General features: G+C 47.6%; 3 protein-coding genes across 5 annotated transcripts in view; 2 read left to right on the top strand and 1 right to left on the bottom strand.

Annotated features, from left to right (window-relative positions):
* Positions 1-20: 20 nt before the first annotated feature.
* On the bottom strand, positions 21-15695 carry CHAF1A (chromatin assembly factor 1 subunit A). The gene is made up of 15 exons (XM_080382526.1): positions 15548-15695; positions 15074-15124; positions 14021-14838; positions 11360-11416; positions 8977-9218; positions 8347-8407; positions 7745-7813; positions 7113-7336; positions 6443-6611; positions 6156-6236; positions 5991-6080; positions 5493-5754; positions 4404-4891; positions 2031-2124; positions 21-519 (listed from the first exon to the last, which is right to left on the bottom strand). Exons 2-15 carry the CDS (start codon positions 15120-15122, stop codon positions 422-424), a joined length of 2802 nt encoding a protein of 933 aa, XP_080238652.1. The 5' UTR covers positions 15123-15124; positions 15548-15695; the 3' UTR covers positions 21-421.
* Positions 15696-15918: 223 nt separating this feature from the next.
* The window catches only part of TIMM44 (translocase of inner mitochondrial membrane 44), a 109371-nt gene continuing 105167 nt past the window's right edge, over positions 15919-20122 (top strand). Inside the window, exon 1 of the mRNA XM_080382558.1 lies at positions 15919-16144. Within this exon, the coding sequence (XP_080238684.1) occupies positions 16071-16144 (74 nt within the window). The 5' untranslated portion in view covers positions 15919-16070. The remainder of the gene's footprint in view (positions 16145-20122) is intronic.
* Positions 16840-20122, top strand: part of SH3GL1 (SH3 domain containing GRB2 like 1, endophilin A2) — a 29845-nt gene continuing 26562 nt past the window's right edge. Inside the window, exon 1 of one of the 3 annotated variants that reach the window (XM_080382563.1) lies at positions 16840-17043. In XM_080382563.1, the coding sequence (XP_080238689.1) occupies positions 16999-17043 (45 nt within the window). In that variant the 5' untranslated portion in view covers positions 16840-16998. The remainder of the gene's footprint in view (positions 17044-20122) is intronic. The other 2 variants (XM_080382565.1, XM_080382564.1) reach the window with 2 other exon arrangements.

Here is a 20122-nt window from a genome sequence, read left to right as displayed (position 1 = left end):
TAAGACCACAAACAGGATGATACAGATAGCATAAATTCAAATATAATTGTACATCATTTATACCCAAGTCCATGCTATACAACATTATGAACAGAGCAATTCCCCCAATGGCATCACAATAAGCTTATTTCAAAATACCTCCACTAGTTTTAGAGATAACTTACGATACCTTCCATTACAAAGAAGTATCAAAATTTCAATAATGCTTTATTAAGGACAGATTAATATGCAGTATTTTTTTAAAGCTAAAAACTAGAACTAAAAATTTAAGCTTCCATCTGGTCCAAAGCAGAACAAAGTGCTGTCTTCTCTTTACAAGAAATATGGAATACTTTCAAGTATCTTGTTCAAAGATATGCATGGTTTAAAATTTTCTAACTCATTCTACATACATACAGAGAAGTTAGTAGGCATTTAAGTCTCAAATGGTATTAGATGGGCTGACCATGCTGGTGTCCTGGTGAGTGGCTCTTGTGCCACTGGATTCTGGAGCTGTTTCAGTAACTGCCAACGTAGAACCTGCAAAGCAGAAAATATGTTGGGCTTGGGGTCTTGTTGTTGTTTGGTTGGTGTTTTTTGTGGTTTTGGTGTTTTTTTTGTTTTTAATATCCTTATTAATCCAGGAGACTTTGACTACTATATGCTTTATCTGTCTTGGCTTGCCTGCCCGCATCTGTTGCAAGTCTCCTTTTTCATACTATTTAAAAATTGGTTTTAATATTGGGTTAACATCAATCCAGAATAAAATCACTTCAACCATAAAAAGGATCTTCCTAATCTTTGCAGTGCTTTAGACTCGGGCAGAGTTAAACAAATACAGCTGCGTGCATGGCAACAGAGCCTGAGGAAGGCAAGCTACTCAATAGCATCCCCGTCCTCAGAACAAGGCTTTCATCTCGCTGCAGCCTTGTAATAAGCCAAAGCAGCTTAAGATTAAATGCAAAGCTTCTTGTCAAACAGTTGTATTGTCTGTTACGGCAGGCAAGAGGAGGAACATAGCACCAGCTGAGAGAGAAAGGAGAACCCCAATATGTCTAGAATAGGTCAAACACTATAGAATTTCAGGCTTCGGGAATATGCACGAGCCCTTATCTATCAATTAGAGGAGCTGCCCAACACAAAACCCCCACTTTCCTTAATTCAGGTTCTGCCAGTAGCATTGTGAAAGAGCTCTATTGTGAGAGCAGTAAAGAAAGGGCTGGGAGGTTTTGAAAGCGGTTTAGAGGAGCTGAATGCACATCATGCGGTTGGTGTTAAGTCATTGATCTGTATGATCAAGTATGTATAGTTAAAACCTCACGGAGATGAAAGAAGCTGCTCCATATCCTCATCCCACAGTTTCTGAATCCACAGCCTGAAAGGATACGCTACAGCGGCAGAGCTTTGAAAGCCATTTTCCAAGGGGTAACTGGGACACAAATATAAGCAACTGCTTAGATTCTAGAGCAAAGCTGCAGAGTGTTGATCAGAGCCCTCACCTGTCAAACATCTGAGAGCTGGGTTATTATCCCATCTTATTTCCTTCAGACAATTCAGTGTGCACCTAAAACTTCAAGAAGGCAGCAGAGGGGAATTATGGTCCAGACCTCATCAGTCCTTGAAGGGCTCTGAACCTAAGTATGCGCGCCTCGGAGGCCAGCCCTGCTCTGCATTTTGCCAATAGTTAGTGGATTTGCTGATACTGACCCCAGTGTTCGCTTTCCTTACCAGGAAAAAAAAATACCCAAGGCAACACTGGCAGCCAAATACTAGTTACAAGCACTTTGTGCCTTTCAGTCAGAGGGAGAAAGGAAGAAAAGGCAAGAGCAGGTTAGAGAAGACTGTAAATACCAAAGAAGCACCTGGAATAAAATATAATAAGCAGAGAAGCACCTAGAATAAGACATCTAGAGAGAAGAGCACAAGGCTTGGTGAGAAAGTAGCAGAAAAACTGCAACAGGTTTAACTACACACTGTTCCCACTCGGTTATACTCTCCCTTGTGGGAGCGAGAGTCTGCCAAGAGACTACTATCCATTTTTATTTTCCCACCTTTGCCTGGCTGTATATCCACAATCATGCAGTCCTCATCTTCCTCATCTTCCTCGGTGTCTGCCTGAAAGCCATCCATCTCCACAGCTTCAGCCTTAAGGAAAAAAAAGGTACCAGCTGTGTAACAGCAAGGTGATGGTGCTAACGTGCAAGACCAAGTGCAGCCGGTGCTGTAAAGGACTAACAGCGGGCACTCTTCATGTTTGGGACTCACAGCACAGTCTGATCAGTTGGGTGTATTTGTAGGGAAGAAAAATAAGCAACCCCTGGCTCCAACAGACACTGACTTCTGATAAAAGGCCTCATCTGCAATGGCACATTCAGCAGGAAGCACGCCAAGCTTCTGCTCCAAGATATTTTGCTATTACACAATGCGATGAACAGCCTACACATCGAAAAGTCAGTTCAAAACTTAATTGAAATCTGACTCAGTTTTGTTGGGTTTTTGGAAGGAAAATCTCTCCTCACTCTGCTGATTATTTTGGATGCTTTCTTCCTTCTGAAGATGGAAAATTACTTTTGCTTGTCAAGTTTGAAGTGTGTTCTCCCTGCGACTCCTCCTCACCTTTGTCTATTAGCTTTTAATTAGGGAGGGGTGACAGTTCTTCTCTTGGTGACCCTATTTTCTGCTATGGGAGCAGCACAAACAACTCAGTTTGAATCGAGAGGATCAATGAAAGGGGTGATACAAACTGAAGCTGCCCAGCATTGGACAGCTGTGAGTAGTCTGGTGTTTTTTTCCCCTCAATTGGAACCATGGAATGAAAATCTCAGACCTAGAACCTGGTGTCCGCCCCCTACAAGCTGTTCCAAGAGAAGAAATTTTAAAATTTACATCTTTCATTAAAGTCACAGTTCTCAGATTAAGTATTCCCCTCCTACATGTGTACAGGTACTGCCCCCTTCAACACCGAGTTCTTCTCTCTGCAGCTTATGTAAGACACCTTTATACTCACACGAGCCCTGTCAGGAGCTTCATGGCAGAGTAACAACGTGCCAGGGGTAAGGAACCTGGCAGCCTTGACCTACAATCATTCCTAGGCTCTCCCTAAGCCCCAGCCTTGCTCAACAAGAAGGATGGGATCTTAATACCTGAGCAGCGCTGATTTAGACGTCAGGCATGAAAGGCGTTCAGGACTCTGACACCTTTGCTCTGAGCTGTGCGGCACCGCAACTCACAAGGGCAGCTGTAAGACGCTTTCAAGAGCTTTGAAGAATTCAGGCTGGTGACTTAATTCTACTAAAAGCCTTTGTTTTGTTATTTCTGCTCAAGTAGTCAGTTATAAGCAGAATTTCCAGTGGGTGCCAAGCAGAGATTTTTATCTCTGCCTTTATTTAGTGTATAAGAAAAAACCCAAGCAGATGGAGCTTGGGGGCTGAACAGCTTCTCACAAGTCTCTGATCCCTATCAATACTTGAATGTAGAGCTTTTTCAGTAGAATAGCCAAAGCAGCCAAGAATAAAGTGGGAAGGAAAAGTATAAGCCTTGTCTGTGGCTTCCTTCCTAACCCCCCTGTCCACAGGGGTTGAAGAATAAATCCACCGACAGTGCAAACCCTGTCCTATCTGTACGTTCGGCAGCAAACAGTTGATAACACCAAGCTCCAGGACCTAAATCCTTACAGTCTTAAATGCACGACACAGCATCACACTGCTAAAGCACCCACTGCATACTTTTCAGTCATCCTTTCAGATTATTAACTCTTAATACTACCTGTGGTTACCCAGAAAAGCAGATGCAAACAGCAGGAAGACCACAACAAAGCTTAGAGCTGGAGTAGCAACTACTCCAAATCCTTCTCATTTTGTTGCTATGAATTATTATAGTTTTATTAAACCAGCTCTTGAAATTTAGCTTTACATATGACAACATAAACCAGAGGCTTTACAGACTATTACGGGCTGAGTTGCAGCACTTAGGAACCACATTTAATCAGCACATATGCAACTGATGTAAGTCACCAGCTCAGGCTATACATCTGGCAGCCATACACACACACATAAAAACCTGCATACAAATTATATACAGCTGTAAAACCAAGGGCAAGCACTCAGAAACTATTCACAGCTTGGATGCAATCACTGCCAAATAGCAGAAAATGGAAGAACAGCAGGAGAGCAACATTTCAAACTGAACAGACAGTCCAAGCTGGAGACACACAAAAGAAATCCATCTCTTGAGAGTCACGTAATTTCACTCCTTTCCCCACAAAAAGGGTCTTTTTGTGTGGAGAACAGTGTCTGTAGCTTAATATTTTGACTCTGCTCATCTAGGCCGATCTGGGAGGCATGCCAGGATGCTCACCTACTGAAGACGCACAGTTAAATTCCCATCATTCTTTACTGGGGAAAAGCACCATGATTGGAACTCACCTGTTCAGCATCCCGAGGTCTTTTCATGAATTTAGTGATGGACATGCTCCCGGTGGACCTCCTCTTCACCGACATGGGGGTGGTCTGCAGGACAGCCACGCCTGGCACACTGCCAGCCTCCTCCTTCCCTGAGGAAGGGACCTGAGTGACGTAGTTCCATTGACAAGGGACGGGGAGATTCTCTTGATCAAAACTCTTCAGCACCTCTGAGTGGACATACCAGCACATCCTATATTCAGGTCTCTTCTCATACACAGAGTTCTCAGAAATGATTCGCTTTAGCCTGGCTTTGGAAGGGACCCCGCTGTCCTCGCCAACAGGCGTCTGCAGCCAGGAGGTGGGGGGGCTCACAGGGCTTGTGTCGCTACAGTCGGCGGCTGCAGTCACATCACTGAACAGTCCTTGCCGGCAACACTCCTGGAATTCCTGGATAATCACTTTGCTCCCGTTCACATTGCCATGCAGCAGCGGCAGAAGCTGGCCAAGAACTGCAAAGAAAGGATGCACAAAGATTGTGGGGCAGAACTATTTAAAGGCTGAGAAAAGCTAGGCTGACATAACCTATCAGTATTTCCAGAAAGATGACAAACAGGCCGAGATTAATTTTTAGATACAGGATTGTAACAGGAGCTGAATTTGATGTAGAAAAATTCACCCCCAATAATAACGGCACCCTGAAGTGAAAGCTTTGAGCCCTGTTCTAGCCTTTATGTGCATTATTCACATCCTTATGTTAATTGGGTGCAGCAGATACTCATTACCGAAACCCAACACACAAACTGAATCCTCCCACCCTGAACAGGTCAGCGGGCTCAAGCACTTCCAGCAAGCAAACTTAAACCTGAGTCTGCTGAAGTCTCGTTGGCTTCACTTCCTGGATTATCTAGAGCAAGAGTTTTTGGAGAACGTAACTATGGCCATACTAGATGCAATCCCAGAAAACTCCCTTCCAAGAGCTCTTGTAGAGATTGCTTGGATTTCAGACATGTCATAAACAGGTCATTCTGAATTTGACACTCAATACAAAAGTCTATTCTCTTGAAAGCAGAGTACCACAGTGCATACAACTATTTACCCTTCAGGTCTTACTTTGCTGATCTTTTTCTCTTTTTTTGCTACATTTCTGTATCTGCTGTTCTTCCTCTGCAACAGGTGACTCCAGGATACACGCTGTGAATTGCTGGAGAACCTTTAGGTCTGCGTTTGTGCTGCTGTCATTTTCTGCACTTTCCCAGATGCAGCCGATTTTCACAGGCTGTAGAACATGGAACCTCTTCCCCTTGGCCATCAGTTCGTCCCACTCCTTTGCTTTCAGTTTTTGCCGAACTTTCTGATTCTCTGGATCACACTCCTAAAGCCACAGGCAAGAAAGAACTCTATACATCCATCCGTTCCAGGAAAAACAAAAGCTTTTTAAACGCAGCTTTTTACCATGCTCTCTGAGCTACAGAAATCTGCTCCTGAACTATGCAGATCTGAGATGGGTTACGTCACTGCCAAGACTATGTGCTTTCTTCTTCCACTAATATTTACTACACAATTCATTGGGAACAGAGATGGAAATCCAGTGACACCCAGTTCACTTACTTCTGTCACTCCTTCATCTTCGGATAGGTACCCATGGGGTACAAAAAAACCATCATCATCATCTTCATCCTCTCCCTCCTCTTCATCATCCTAAAAATAAACTCTGCTTATTAGAAATTATACTGACAAGTGTAATCTGTTCAGAAAGCTGTGCAGAATCCTTACCCCTTCACTATGGGAAAGACTTTCTCCAGGTTCCTCCTCTTCCCATTCTTCATCACTATCTACCTCGTAGTCCAGTAGTTTCTAGAAGAAATGCCAACATGCCATTTCTGTAAATGATTTCAAAGCAAGTCACCAGACCCCATTCAGGGTTTCAAAACCCAGCAGCAAGATGGAACATGCAAGTGGATCAGAAATCCCAGAGAACAAGTGAACTTGGCCAACCACATAATCAGTTCAAGAGCATAAAGAAAGAAAGAATCCAACTACACTGCCCGTGAGGTGCTTACACTGTCCTTAGACCAAGGATTCCTGGGACGGATCACAGTGGTTTTCTTGTTCCATGTGCCCCAGTATGCAGGACGGTGATTCTCACAAAACTGCAGAAGCTTCATTCTACCAAATTTCCCCCTTTCAGGAACAGCATCTGTTTTGCAGTTATCCACTACCACCACGTCACTGTTAGAACAAGAGACCATCTTCAGTACTTACAGAAGACTCCCCTGCTGCTCAGGAAAGCATCTTATAGAAAGCTTCAGTTCAGCCACAATCCCAACCCAGAGCTTGAATTCATTAGAACACGCTCTCCCAATCCTCCTGTGAGAACATGGGTTCCAGACAAGCCACCTCCCTCCTCTATTTTAGCTATCGGCAGGTTTCCTTTTTAAAACTATCCAAGATGAACACCACTAAAGGCCTGTAGGGTCCAGTGCTGAAAGGCAGTTGCCTGAAGCACGAGATTTCCTGCAGGGAAGGATTTGAGAGGCACTGTACAGAACAAAGGAAATCTACATCATAACGTACTGCGCCCCATGGAAACAATTCTTATACAAAATAATGAGTATTCAAAGAAAAGCTCCATCTTCCCATCATCTCCAATATTAGAGCAATACTACCTCAGAACCATTCTGCAGTTCATTACACAAGGAAGCGAAGAAAAACCCCAAAACACAGACTAACCTGTTCACTATGTCAGTGCTGTTATTGACAAAAGTAGGTCCAGTTTTACGTGGTTTACGACACTTTAAATCCCTCAAAAAAGAAACTTCACTATCCTGAGCACGCAGGAGCTTATCCAGCTGTTCTAAGAAGTCTGGATCCAGGGCAATACGACAGAGGGGAGCTAAGACCATGTTCTCCTTAATTTCAAAAGGAGCAAACTTTCCACAAGAGCCAGCAAGAATCTGAAATATTAAGTGAGGATGGTTAGGGTCTGAACACCTGAGGAACTACAGTACCAAAACATTCAAGACTTACAACAATACTGGGTGCTGAGGTCTGAGCGAAAATTTAGGCTAAGCCCTTACTATCTGAGATTCCAACAGAACTTCAAGGGCATCTAGGTCTTCACAGCCAATGCAGTAAAAATCTCAGCTCTGTCTTTGGGTAAAGTAACTACAAACTTCTGTAGTCTCTGCTCCGGGCACAGACTTTTTTAAAAATCCTTTACACTTTTGAAATTAGGAAATAAGAAATACTAATGCTTTGCCCCCCCTAAGAAGCTCTAAGGGACAGATTAGAAGGAAATCTGTGTATTTGTTAGACAATAACTAATGAAAGACCAGCAAAACACAGGAACAGCAATACTTCACCTTTGGGGCTTGTGGAGTCTTTGGTTTCTGGAAGAACCTTGTAATTTCTGCTTTCTGTGCATTAATACGCTGAAATCAGAATCAAAATGCAAATTATAAAGGTAGGACAAGGCCTTATAATTCAAAATGAGCTCATGCACGACCCAACTTCAAATCTAGTGAGGTATAAAGCAAATTTCAGTCATTTACCAGCTCCTATGACTCAACAAAAAACTAATTTTCTTCTCTAACATAGCTACATGGATTCCAAAGTCATTGCTAAGACAGAGGATAGAGTTCACTCATGGGCATTGAAAAAACACAGCAAAGACTTTAACAGGTAAAAGCAAAGACACCAACACATGTGAAAGTAACAGGTCAGAAACCTGCAAGATATAACTGCTGGAGCAGCACCACCAGGTCAGATCGGACAGGCCACATCCCAAATGGACATGCTCCCTCCCAGGTGGCACCATGGCGGGGTACACTGGCTGGAGAACCACAGTAGCTGTGGCAACCCTGTTGAGAACAGCTCAGCGGCTGACGGCAGGGTGCCAGGGAGCCCCTTAACACCATTTCACCCTAGCAGAAGAATTCAGAGACAAGCTAGAGAAAGCACTTACCTTTTCCTCCTCTCTTAACCGTTTCTCCTCTTCTTTCTTTCTCTTCTCCTCCAGTTTTGCCCTTTAATATAAAGTTTATTTTAATTGCCACAAATCATGAAGTGTTTATTTGCACTGACGAAGACATGAGAAGCCCCAGACCTTGACTATGACCCCATCATGCTGGGCAAGAAGATAGTCTCTTAATTCAGCCAAGGATAAAGCTAAGGATACAGAACACTCTCTTCATTCCTTCTAGAGTTTAGCCACAAAGCAGCTAGGCTGCTTCAAGTTCCCCTCAACACCGGGAAAAGGCATTTATATTACCAAGCTACAAGCAACTTCCTCAGCAAACAGGGCACCCGTGCCAGAAAGTTGCAAAGTACAAGCAAGACAGGTCAGGAAGGGATAACTCAGCAGAGCATGACAGCTCTTTTCAGCCATTTCAGATCAGAAACCCAGGTCAGCCTGCAAGCAGAAAGTACTGCTGACCCTAGGGTCTGGTGTATGCAAGTCTTTCAAGCACTTCAAATCTATCCTGTGACAAACAGGCATCTGTTGTTTGACCCGTATGGCCTCTAGAAGGGTATGGAAAGGTGCTCACATCATTACATGTTATTCCCCAGGACATGCATAAACCAACCCACTTACTCTAAAGCTTCCTGCCTCTCCTTGCGTTTCTCCTCCTTCACTCTCAACTTCTCTGCTTTTTCCTTTTCTTCTTTTTCTTTCTTTTCTCTCCTTTCTTTCTCTTTCAATTCTTTCTCCTCCTCTTTCTTCTTCTTTGCCTCCTCCTTGGCTCGCTCTTTTGCAGCTTTTGCTTCTTCTTTCAGCCTTCCCTTTGCCTCCCTTTCTGCTTGCAACTTCTGCAGCTTGTCTGCACGCTCCTGATCCTGGTTCAGAAACACACCATTAAGCAAGTTGTCTTCTTGTGCACAGCAATAGCTGCTGGCATTAAAACTCCAGTAAATTCAGGACTTCACTTCTTCAGCCAGGATACTAAATTCTTTGCCCACCCAGCGCTTGACCTGCAGCATCATTTCTAGCTGACAGAGGACACAAGGTTATTAACCACAGCCAGTTGTTGCCGCAGCCAGCTGAGCTACCTGGTACTGGCTCTCTGAAGGCATTAATTGCTCTTTTCCTCTAACAAATGGAGGCATTTCCATTTTCTAAGCATCAAGGAAAGCTTTGTATTCCATTTGCTTTATATCAGAGTCACCTTCATTACCACTGTAGCATTACAGAAAATTATGTGGCAATTAAAAAAATTATTAATTTTAATTTAATACAAGATTTCAGATTGCTTCCAAATTACTTTGGAAATACAGAGCTCATGAGCTAAGCTTTCATGCTTTTATATCAATGTAGGGCTACCATGGTATAAATTTGAAAAGTGAATTTGACCCAATTTTGCATTATAAACCCGTAAGGATTTTCTGATGATGTTTTTCACCATTTCAGGCAGCAACAAGTCTCCGAACTCTGGATTGTGCATCTGCTTTATAAACCCTGGAGCTTGCAAAATCACTGTCACTTGTGTTCGTACATTTCAGATCACCAGAGAACACCAGGCACCCTAAGCTTATTTAAGGGGTACTATGGGAACAAGGAGGGGAAGATTACATTGGAAGTGTCACCCTTCATAGCATTTCATCCCAAAACAACTGAAATTCTTGCTTGGGTCTACTGACACAAAGGAGAATGCAGCACGCTTATGAAAAAAATGACAAATTAAAGAAAGATAGCTTCCCTACATTGTAGGCATTGGTGACTTCACCAGGAAAGAAGGGGATGTCTGTGCTCAGACATACAAATATCCTCGCTGTGTATTTTCAGTTTCATTTTATTTATTTCACATCTCTTCTTGGCAACATCAAGACTTACTGAACAGTGTCACCACGTACAAATAACTGTGGAAGGCAACTGACATGCAAAATGGTGCCAATGGTAAAAACACAATATTGTCAGAATGGAGTCAATGGTAATCAGTGAAAACCTACTGGATAGTTTGGAAAATGGTGTGAAGTTAACAGCAGGATTGGCGGGTCTATTTAATTTTTAGCATAATAAAGCTTCCATTCTCATCTCTCCCTCACATCACCGCTATTTTTAACATACATATAGAAGGGAAGAAAACAACAGATTGGACTTCTATATGGGTACTGTAAAAAGCAAGCATCTTGGGAGCAGGCTGGGCCACATATAGCTTAAATAAAACACACAACAGCCCCCTACCAACTTTATAAACTAGTTACTAAGAAACACAGTAAGTATTCATAAGCCCAGGCCTTCCTAACTGCAGTTAAAATAACACCCAGTTTTCCAGCCGGCAAAGCCCACTCATACAGCACTGACTGTTCAAGAACTCCATGTGATCCATCAGCCTTCTTTATATTTAGCACTTCATGACTGAAAGCGGAATGGACAGCAAAATTACCACACCGCCGTTTTGTTACGGAACACTTTTGCTGACTAGCTGCATTCAAGCAAACAGAGACCGGAGCTTGAGCATTTCCAGCAGTGACATCCAACGGTTTCTTCAGCAACCCACAGACACAGTGGCCCATTTGCCTCACGTATTAATGAAGAACAGACCCTACATTTTCTGGCTTAACTGGGGGAAGGGTGAGAACAACAAAGCAGGAACCAACCCTAAATAGAAGGCTCTTGGAAAAGTTCCTATCTATCTGTCCACTTAGCAGGCTGCACCTATCCTCTCAGGAAGGGTTCAGAAAAAATTCTCAAAAGCATTTTGACAAGCAGTCAGCAACATTTACAGTTTCTTAATACCTTCCAAAGTGCACAGAAATGCAGTGCAGGCCACCCACACCGCATTACGTATGCATTAAGAAGCTCTGTATCGAGCCAAGTATTTTAACTGTGCACATTAAGATTCTTCCATATTCATCAGTGAGGAAAACCAGGAAAAGAGAGGTTTCAAGTGGACTAAGATGAAACGCAAAGGGCTTTGCTTACTATTCAATGCAAAAGCACAGCAGGTTAACTTTCTATGTCAGTGAAAGTGCCTTACTCTTTGCAATCTCAGCTTCTCCTTCTCTGCCGAACTTTTGTGGAATTTCTGAGACACCTGGAATTACAAAACACAAGTTTTAGAGATCCGCATCATTCCCTTATGAGAAGAGCAGCAAGCTTAGTCTGAATTACATTAACATTGTTCTTGCAGATTAGTATATTCAGCAACTCAAGTATTCCTTCAGTATAGGATATAAGAATACAGTTCAAGCATATCTAATCTCACTGATTTACATTTGAGCCTGAATACATCTAAACGCTTCAGTTTACATTAAGTCCTCACGTTACCAAGTTTTGCATAAACAAGTCCCTCTGGTGTACCCAGTTCTACAGTATCATTTGCAAGGAATATCATGTGCAGAAAAACAAACAGAAGCTAAAGCTGCTCCAAATCACAGGAGCACAACAGAGGACATTTAATTATAGCAAAGTCACTTCCTTGGAGTTAAACTTGTGTTGTTTGTTTGGTTTGTTGTTTTGGGTTTTTTTTGCATCCTACCACTTTCTTTTGCTATGATGTTTAGATAGAATTTCCTCAATACAAGGACTATTATCCGTATCTTAATGCTGTTTCTCCTTGTCATCATATCCCTCTTGCTCTTCCACTGGTACCAGCACACCAACCGTAAGTTCCCAACAGGTCACACTTAATTCCTTTAAAACTGTTATTTTTAGGGGAAAAAACCCATCATTTATGTTTAAGAGCATTGCTCATAGACTTAAGTCAAAGGCTTAATTTGTCAGTATTTCAGCATACTGCAGCTTGGTTTCTTGTATCCCCCTCTTCCTCAGCTTGCCATTTGCAGTATAAGGTACAAAGTTTAAACTCTGCAATTAAAAGACTAACACAGACCAACTCCTTTATGTTCTGTACTCACAAACATTTAAGTTCACACAGTGCAAAGCTGTATCAGGCCAGTCTGTATTTATTTGACACAAAATAAGAGTTCTTTACCTGAGAGCTTTAGATTATCAGATTTTTTCCACCTAGGAAGACAAACGTGCCAGGACAGACAACTGTACAGGTCAAGGTGCAGACCTGTCATTTTGGTGAGAGCACATGAGCTGCTCCAGCCTTACCTTACGCCATGGGAAACCAGTAACTTGTTTGCTTTATTGTATTACATCAGAGTCAAGTACTTTTTTTTGTTTATTCTTCAACCCTGGAAATACTCGATGCCTGCTCTGCTTGAGTTTATGTATTTTAGATTGCGAGCTTTAACAGTGTAAGAATTGATCAATTTTCTTGATAAGCACACAGCAGAAGAAACAGAAGACCTATTGCATCACAAGCTCCAAGCCCCAGCTAATTCATCCATACCTCCTTCAGGCCAGCGAGGTGTGGGGCAGCTTCTCCTTAACCCCTGGGGGGACAGCTGGTGAAAAGTCTTTCTTAAGAAAGGCTCAAGATGGCATAAGCAGGAAGGCTACCAGCTGCTTCACCCTCATTTACCTGATCCACATACTTAATTCTCCACCTCTGGCAGCACAACATCAACTCACTCCTCAATACCTTCATTTTCCCCTCTAATAATAGAGTTGAGCAAAACAATGCACGGGCCAGGTAGTCCAGCCTAACCTTAGGTGAGGCTTAACTACAGTGCTCAAGCACATCCACCAGGACTGCTCTGCTCCACAGGTTTCACCACGCACAACTGTGCATGCCCCCCAAGAGAAATCCGCACTGATCTCTTCCCCAAAATGCTAAGTGGTAAACAGGCGTTTGGGCCGTGTGAACGTTTCAGACACCTGTGCAGATACTGTTGCCTTTAGAAGCTTCCCCTTCAACACAGCACCAAAAATCAGTTTCCAGTGTTGCTGGAGCATAGCTACTAAACTGAAATTAAGAGCACAATAAACCAGCTCAGTTAGAGCTCATTTTGAGGTGTTGCCTCCTCCTGCGTGCCAGCCTTCGCTGCCTGACAACATCACACGTCCCCAGGAGCGCTATACGTGCAGAGACTTTTCCCCAAAGCAGCGCCCCGCACTCAAAAGTATGCCTGTAACAAGATGGCTGAGAGCACAAGCTCTGTACGCTCAGTGATGAGACAGAAGCTCATCTTACTTGTCCCTCCATCCTCACACACAGACCTGCAGTTCTGCTGAGGCACTTTAGTTTCAACTTGAAGCATCTTCTATGCCACAGTTGCACAAATTCAGAGCTGATAAAGTACCTGCACTCGCTGAGTTAACACCCTCTCACAATAATTACAGCAGCTTCATCAAGGATAGAATACAGGTTGTAAAATAACACCTACCAAACAAAACCGCTTTTGGACACAGTCCTTATCCCAATTACCAAAACACTAAGTCCCAAGGCATACACTTCATGAACAGTTCATTAAAAAAAAAACCAAAAAAAAACACCCCAAACCTGTAACAGAGTTTAAAGCTACACTCACAGAATGCAAATACACCAGCAGCAAAAAAACAGCCAAGGTTTAAAATCTTTAGCTACTGGATTTAAAGGAAGATTTAAAAGGGCAAGAATTCAGCTGTGTTACTAATAAATCAACAACACCTTCCATATGCTTCTCATGATGCTTGTGAATATCCTATTTATCCTTTGCACTACAAGTACAGGAAACCATAAAATCTATCTGCAACACAACAGCTTTATTTAAAAAAAAAAAAAAAAAAAAAAGAAAAGGAGACCAACCTTCCTAACAGGTGTCGAGGCAGCTAAAGGGCTAGTATTTCTCTTTGTTTCTGCAGCAGGCTGCACCTCGGGTGAGCTGACCGAGTGAGAGCTTAGTGAGGAATTGGTAAGTCCAGAGTCTTCTTCGTGAGACGATTCCATGGTCTCGTTTTCTGACGTGATGCTTCTAAGAGAAGCGACTTGGGGAGATTTTGCAGTCATAATATCCTCCAGGAGCACTACAGGCATCTTGCCCACAAAGATGATATCCTTCAGTTTGCTCTGGTTGACCATCATGTCATCGTTATTACACTCTGTTAACCTGGAACGCACCTGAATTCCATCTACCAAACCTTCATCTCTATTCGCTACAGTTTCACATGGTGCATCAGTCTCCATTAAATCATGCGTTTGGCTGCTCCAAGTGGAATCCAGGCAACTCAACTGGTTCATCTCTTTTCCTAACATGCCATTAGTTATGGCTATGGATGAAGATGCTTTTGAATCAAAATCAGTTTGGTCTACGTCATCACTTAGTCTATGGCTAGAGTCCTTTGTCAGATCAATAATAATTATAGTTTCATCTGTGTTGTCTTTTGTGTTTTTCTGTATAAAATGGTCTAATGGACCCTTTCCGTTAACAAATTTCGGAGCAAAATTCACATCTGAATCCAACTGGCAGTCATTCTCCACATTGTCCAGGGACGCACATGATACATCTACGGAGGAATCCTTACTCGGACCAAACCCACTTTGTGAGCTCTTTACTTTTTTAACTTCTGAATCTGTATCATATTTTTCCTTGGGTACAGGATTCAAGCGTTTGAACGGCAACCGAGCTGAAACAACAACATTTGATTTACTTGGTCGCATCATACAAGTCACTGGAGTAGGGGGAAGGGGGGGAATCGAACATCAAGATATTTTATTAGTTCTTAAGCATGAGAATTGAAACTAATTAGTCAGTTAGGGCCAGTTTATTACCACAAAGCCAAAACATCTCACAAAATCAAGTCTGACACCTCAGTGCGCTGAAGCTACGCTGGGTGACAGAAACTCCCTCTGCAGCCTCACCTTGGACGAGCTTCCGCGGGGGAACAGCTGCTTTGTCTCTGCACTCCATGGCTGTGAGGGAAAAACACAAATGAACACCCGTGACAAGGTCCCAACGAGCTGCCTGCTCCCCTGCCACCTCCGAGCCGCGGCAGCGCCGGCAGCGCTTCCCCGGGTGGAGCGCGGGCACTGCCAGGCCGGACAAAGGGCCCGGGCCGAGCCCCGCCGGCACCTCCCGGGCTGAGGAGGCCTCCGCACTCACCGGGCCCTAGGCGGCCGGGCCCCGAACCCCGCCGCAGGGCCAGGCCAAGTGCCAGGGGACCGGGCAGGAGGAAGGCGGCGGGGCGCAGCAGGCGCAGGCCCAGGCCTGGTTCCGTGGCGCGGCGGTCGGGCCTCCTTTGTTAACCCCGGGAAGGCCTCAAGCACCCCGAGGCCTCAACCGCCGCCAGAAACACATCGCAGTCCGCTCGCACCGCGGTCCCGGCGCCGTCCTACCTGACACAGCGGCCGCAGCTCCCACCGCTCCTCCGGCGGTCGGCAGCGACCGGCCCGGCCCGGCCCGGTCCCGCCCCGGGGGCTCCCGCTCGTATTTGGCGGGAGCCGGGGCGACCCTGCGCCTTGCCGCGCTGATAGGCGGAGCGCGCCCCACGTGACCCACCCTTCCGCCCCCTACCGGACTGCGTCTCGCGAGGAGGGTGGGAGGGAGGCTCACCGCCCGGCCCCACCGCCGCCTCTCGATTGGCTACTGAGAACAACCGTCGCTGACTGGCCGTAGCGGGTGTCAGTCTGCCGCGCTAGAGGCGCTGATTGCGTAGCGGGGTGAGGGTCAGCGGGAGGCCGCTGGGTCTTTACGCCTGTGCTCCGAGGCCTGCCTGCTTGGCCGGCGGAAGCCGGAACAGGGTCGGCGCGGCCACAAGGACAGTTCCGGAGAGACCGGAGGGGCCGTTTCCCAGCACCAGGCAGAGCGGCGGACCTCTCACAGCACCGCTCTACTGAGGGACCAAAGCCAGGGCGCGAAATGGCGGCGGCGGCGGCAGCCAATGAGGGGCCGCCGCTGCGACGCGCAGCCGCAGAAGGGGACGGCGGCTGCCGCGAGGGATTCTGGGAGCCGTAGTGCGGCGATGAGCAGCCCCCTGTCACTTGTAGTCGCCCCCATTTCCTCCGCGGCGCGGCGGCGGGCACCGGGGGACACCGGCGGGTCCCGCTCCCCTGGCTCCGGTTGTGCCGGGCCTCCCGGGGCCGCGGCCGCCTTCCCCCACCTCTCAGCTCCCCTCAGGGACAGCGCTCCCTCAGGTTCAGCGCTTCGCCGCACTGAGGCTGGGTTGAGGGCAGGCCGTCCCCGCGCGGGGGGCCTCTACCCGTTGCCTGTGGAAAGCTTCATTGCGCTGCCGCTGCGGAGCTGCCACCGGTGCCTCTCACCCCCACCCCGCCGCCGCCTCACGCCGGGCCCGCGCGGTGACATGGGCCGGTGATACCGGGGCTTTCCCTCGGGCCTGTCGGCACTGCAGGGCCCTGTGAGCCCGCTCCCGTGCGCGCCCGGCCGGCCGCCAGCGTACGGGAGAAAGATGTGACTGACCGTCGTAGACCGACACAGCCCGGCAACACCACATTCTTGCGACAGAGGGCTGCCATGCGCCTCGCCTGGGTCACAACGCCGCCCCGCCAGCAGGGGGCACGAGGTCACCACGTGGCGGGCGCGGCGGCACTCTGGGCGGCCGGGAGGCGTGTCTGTGGTGCGGCTGGCGGCGCTCCGCCGGGCCGCCAGGGGGCCGCCAGGGGGCGGGGCGGGGCGGGCGCTTCCTGGCGGCGGCGGCGGAAGCGGCGGCGGCGGCGGCCGGGCCGGGCTGGGCTGTGCGTGCCGAGGCGTCCCGCCGCCCCAGGCGTACCCAGGCGGCAGCAGCAGCAGTAGTAGCAGCGGCGGCGGCAGCAGCAGCATCATCATCAGCATGTCGGTAGCGGGGCTCAAGAAACAGTTCTACAAGGCGAGCCAGGTGAGGTACCAGGGCCCCGCCATCCCTCCCGCCGCCGCGGCCTGGGGGTGGCCGCTCTGACCTTACGCGGGGCCCCCCCCACTGGCCCCGGCCCTCAGCCACTTGCCCCGGCTCAGCGGTGCTGTGATCCCCGCCGTGATCTCCCCCCGGCATTGCCCCCCGGTGGTCCAGCCCGGCACCCCCTGCCCGAACCTCCCTGCCCGCGTTCGGTTCCCCGGGTGCCCCCCAGTGTGTGTCCCCTCGCGGGGGGCTGCCGGCCACCCCGGGACTCGGTGTCTCGTCTCCCGCCGTGGCAGGGCAGGACCCGGCCCTGTGTGGGGAGTGGGAGCTGCTGCAGCCCCCCCAGTGCTCCCCACGGGAGCTGGGGGGGGGTGGTTCTGGGGTTGGGCCTGGCCCCCCAGGCTGGGGCTGTTGAAGGGGCATCCGCGGAGGAACCGGAGGTGCTGGCCCAGGTGGGGGTACTGGCCCGGGTGGGTGTCACGGGTGGGATGTACAGCCCCCCCTTCCCTGCCAACTGCCTGTGGCGGGGAGCGGGTCCAGCCAGCCTGGCGATGGCTTGAAGCCCCCCCAACAGCCAAGGGCACCCCTGGATGTGCTAAGCGAAGCGGGATTTTAGGAGGAAAGCCCTGGAAAGGGTCGAGGTCGTAGGTGGGATTCACCGACCCCGTTAACCTCGGAGGCAGCTGCATCCCAACCTCAGGAAGCTCCCGCTTCCCGGAGAGCAGCTGGCGGCAGGGCCAGGAGGGATCTGGGGGCTGGCGAGGGAGCCCGGGGCCCCGGCTCGCACGGGAAACGGCTGGGGATGCTGGAAGAAAACTTGGCAGATGTGCGATTTTTAGCCGAGCAAGATTGATCCTGTAATTAATTGATTGTTCTGGCAGTAAGCAGGGAGTTTCTGTCATTCTAAAGTGAAGATGGTGAAGTGGGGCTCCTCGCAGCTCGGGGGGCTGCAGCTCTTCCCCCCCACACCTGGGAATCTGCTTTAGTGGGTTTTATAAACACCTTCTCCCATGCCCTCTGCACAAGGGGCGGCTGGTCCAAACCCCCCCAGCAGAGTTATCCTTCCCTCTGAACACTGAAAATAACAGGATGTTTTTTTAATGTAGTTTTGGAACGATTTGGGAATTGCAGATACTCCTCTGCTTCCCCCGGTTGCTGCTTTTCTGACCCTGTTTTAAATTTAAGGTAAATTTTGTACAGATGTACCGCCAGACCGTGTTTTCCAGGCACAAAGTTTCAAACCCTTTAAGCTCAGCCCAAGCGTGTTTGCTACGTGTGTCGCCTCCTTTCTTGGCTGTGTTTACAAAAAAGCATTTTGCTTAAACAGCAAAGCAAAATAACAGATTCCTTAAGTCATTCCCCACCCCCTTTCTCACAAACCCCTGCATCATGGGGTTTTTTTATCACTTCCATGAGGGAAGGTTGTGCTGAAAACTCAGTGTAGGAGGATTTTGCTGGCGTGGAGTGCTGTGGTGGTGTGGCAGGGCAATTAGAGGTGAAAGCTCATCGGTGAGTCAGGAGTAGTGTGTTTCTGAAATCTAAAACCATCATTTTAAAACACCTGATGAAACCTTTCGTGGGAGGCGTTATTGTAAAGTGAAGTAATATGCGGTCTTTGGTGGGGTTTGTTTTTTTTTTTGTTACAGGGGCCTTTTTTTCTTAAAAGGAACTACTTTGGCTGCTTGTGGAAATATTAAACCTGGCACAGCTGTCCAGGGAGAAATAACTTGCCCAACACAGACTTGGTGGCCTGCTTGCCTCTTGTGCATGCATGCACGTACATCACTTGAGCACTTAGACTGCGTTTGGTGGCATACTAAACTGGGAGAGAAGGTGTATTTGCAGTTGCATCGTGTGTATTTGTAGCTGCATCGTGAGTTCTTTTGTGGCTCTTGTTGCTGCAGGGTTTTGGGAGCTGATTTAATCCGAAGAAGCTGGGTTTGGTGTGAGGTTTGCCACCAATGTCTGTGAAGCAACATGCTTTGCAGGGCCAAGAGGGATGCAGTCCTCTCTCGGAGGCGCTGCCACCCCCTTTGCAGTGCCCTGGTGACGGGGACACAGTTATCTACATTTTAGAGATGCTCTGACTGGAAATTGGGAGTGGCTGATTCCAGTGTGGCCATTTTTCTGCCTTCTCCTCCTCTCCCTTCCCCTTCCACCTTCTTTCCCTTTCCCTCCACAGGTCCCACTCCTCAGCCGCCCCTTGGCTGAAGGAGAGGAGGATTAGTTATTTTTTGGCTCCCTTAAAGCTATCGGACGCTGCCAAAACCAAACATGTGGAAGATCTTTCCTAAAATGTTATGTTTCATTCCACGTCTGTTGTTAATTGAAGGAAAACGGAGCCAGGACCAAGGTCTGCAAGGACCTCGGCACCACTGGAGCAGCAGGTTTGGGATGCTCCCTGTGCGACGAGGAGGCTCGTAGCTGGAGGGAGCAGGGCTTGGCTTGTGGGCTACTGCCATCTGATTCCTGCAGGCCCACATCTTGTCTGGGTGAGGCAGCCAGGCGCCCACACTCAGAAGAGAGCTGAGATAGTATCCTGAAAAAAATAAAGTCACGCTGGCAAATACTGCAGATGGTGAGCAGTTCTGTGTGTGCTCCAGAACAGGTTCTGCTAGTTCACAGCAAAATGTTCTTTTAAAAAAACCCAACTGTAGAAAACATTCTCACAAAAGGAAGGAGGAGAAACAACAGTGGCAGCTTTGAGCTCCAGCATCACAAGCTGGGAGCAGGGTGGGAAGTCCCTGCCAGCAGGTACGAGACCATCTGGTCCTGGAGCTCCATCGAGCCTTGATCCATCAGCAGCCACTCGGACACACAAGAATTTGCAGGAACCTTTGTGCTGGAGAAATGGCTTTGTTTGCATAGTTTGCTTTTTATATGGATGCATGTACATCCTAAAAGCCTGCAAAACTTTCCATTAACCACTGAACAGGGCAGGCTGCGCAAGCAGGGCGCCTGCCTGTGCCGTTCTGGGGCAAATCTGATACTGCCTGGGTGTTAGTGGGTTTGTCACCACTGGCACATGCAGCAGCAGCCCTGCCTGGCCCTGGCAAGCTTGTCACCTACTGGTTTGAAG

This window comes from Falco punctatus (genome assembly GCF_963210335.1).
Source record: "Falco punctatus genome assembly, chromosome: 4".
Classification (NCBI taxonomy): Eukaryota; Metazoa; Chordata; class Aves; order Falconiformes; family Falconidae; genus Falco; species Falco punctatus.
Note: the sequence above shows the minus strand (reverse complement) of the source record. Positions and strands in the feature narration are given on the sequence as shown.

What these genes read in the sequence shown, in the direction of transcription:
- CHAF1A (XM_080382526.1), bottom strand. Translation starts at nt 15,122, where the DNA reads ATGGAGTGCAGAGACAAAGCAGCTGTTCCCCCGCGGAAGCTCGTCCAA. An exon ending in GGTTAAGAGAGGAGGAAAAG is followed by an intron (nt 7,814 to 8,346) that starts GTAAGTGCTTTC and finishes TTCTGATTTCAG; the next exon opens with CGTATTAATGCACAGAAAGC. An exon ending in AGACTCCACAAGCCCCAAAG is followed by an intron (nt 7,337 to 7,744) that starts GTGAAGTATTGC and finishes TTAATATTTCAG; the next exon opens with ATTCTTGCTGGCTCTTGTGG.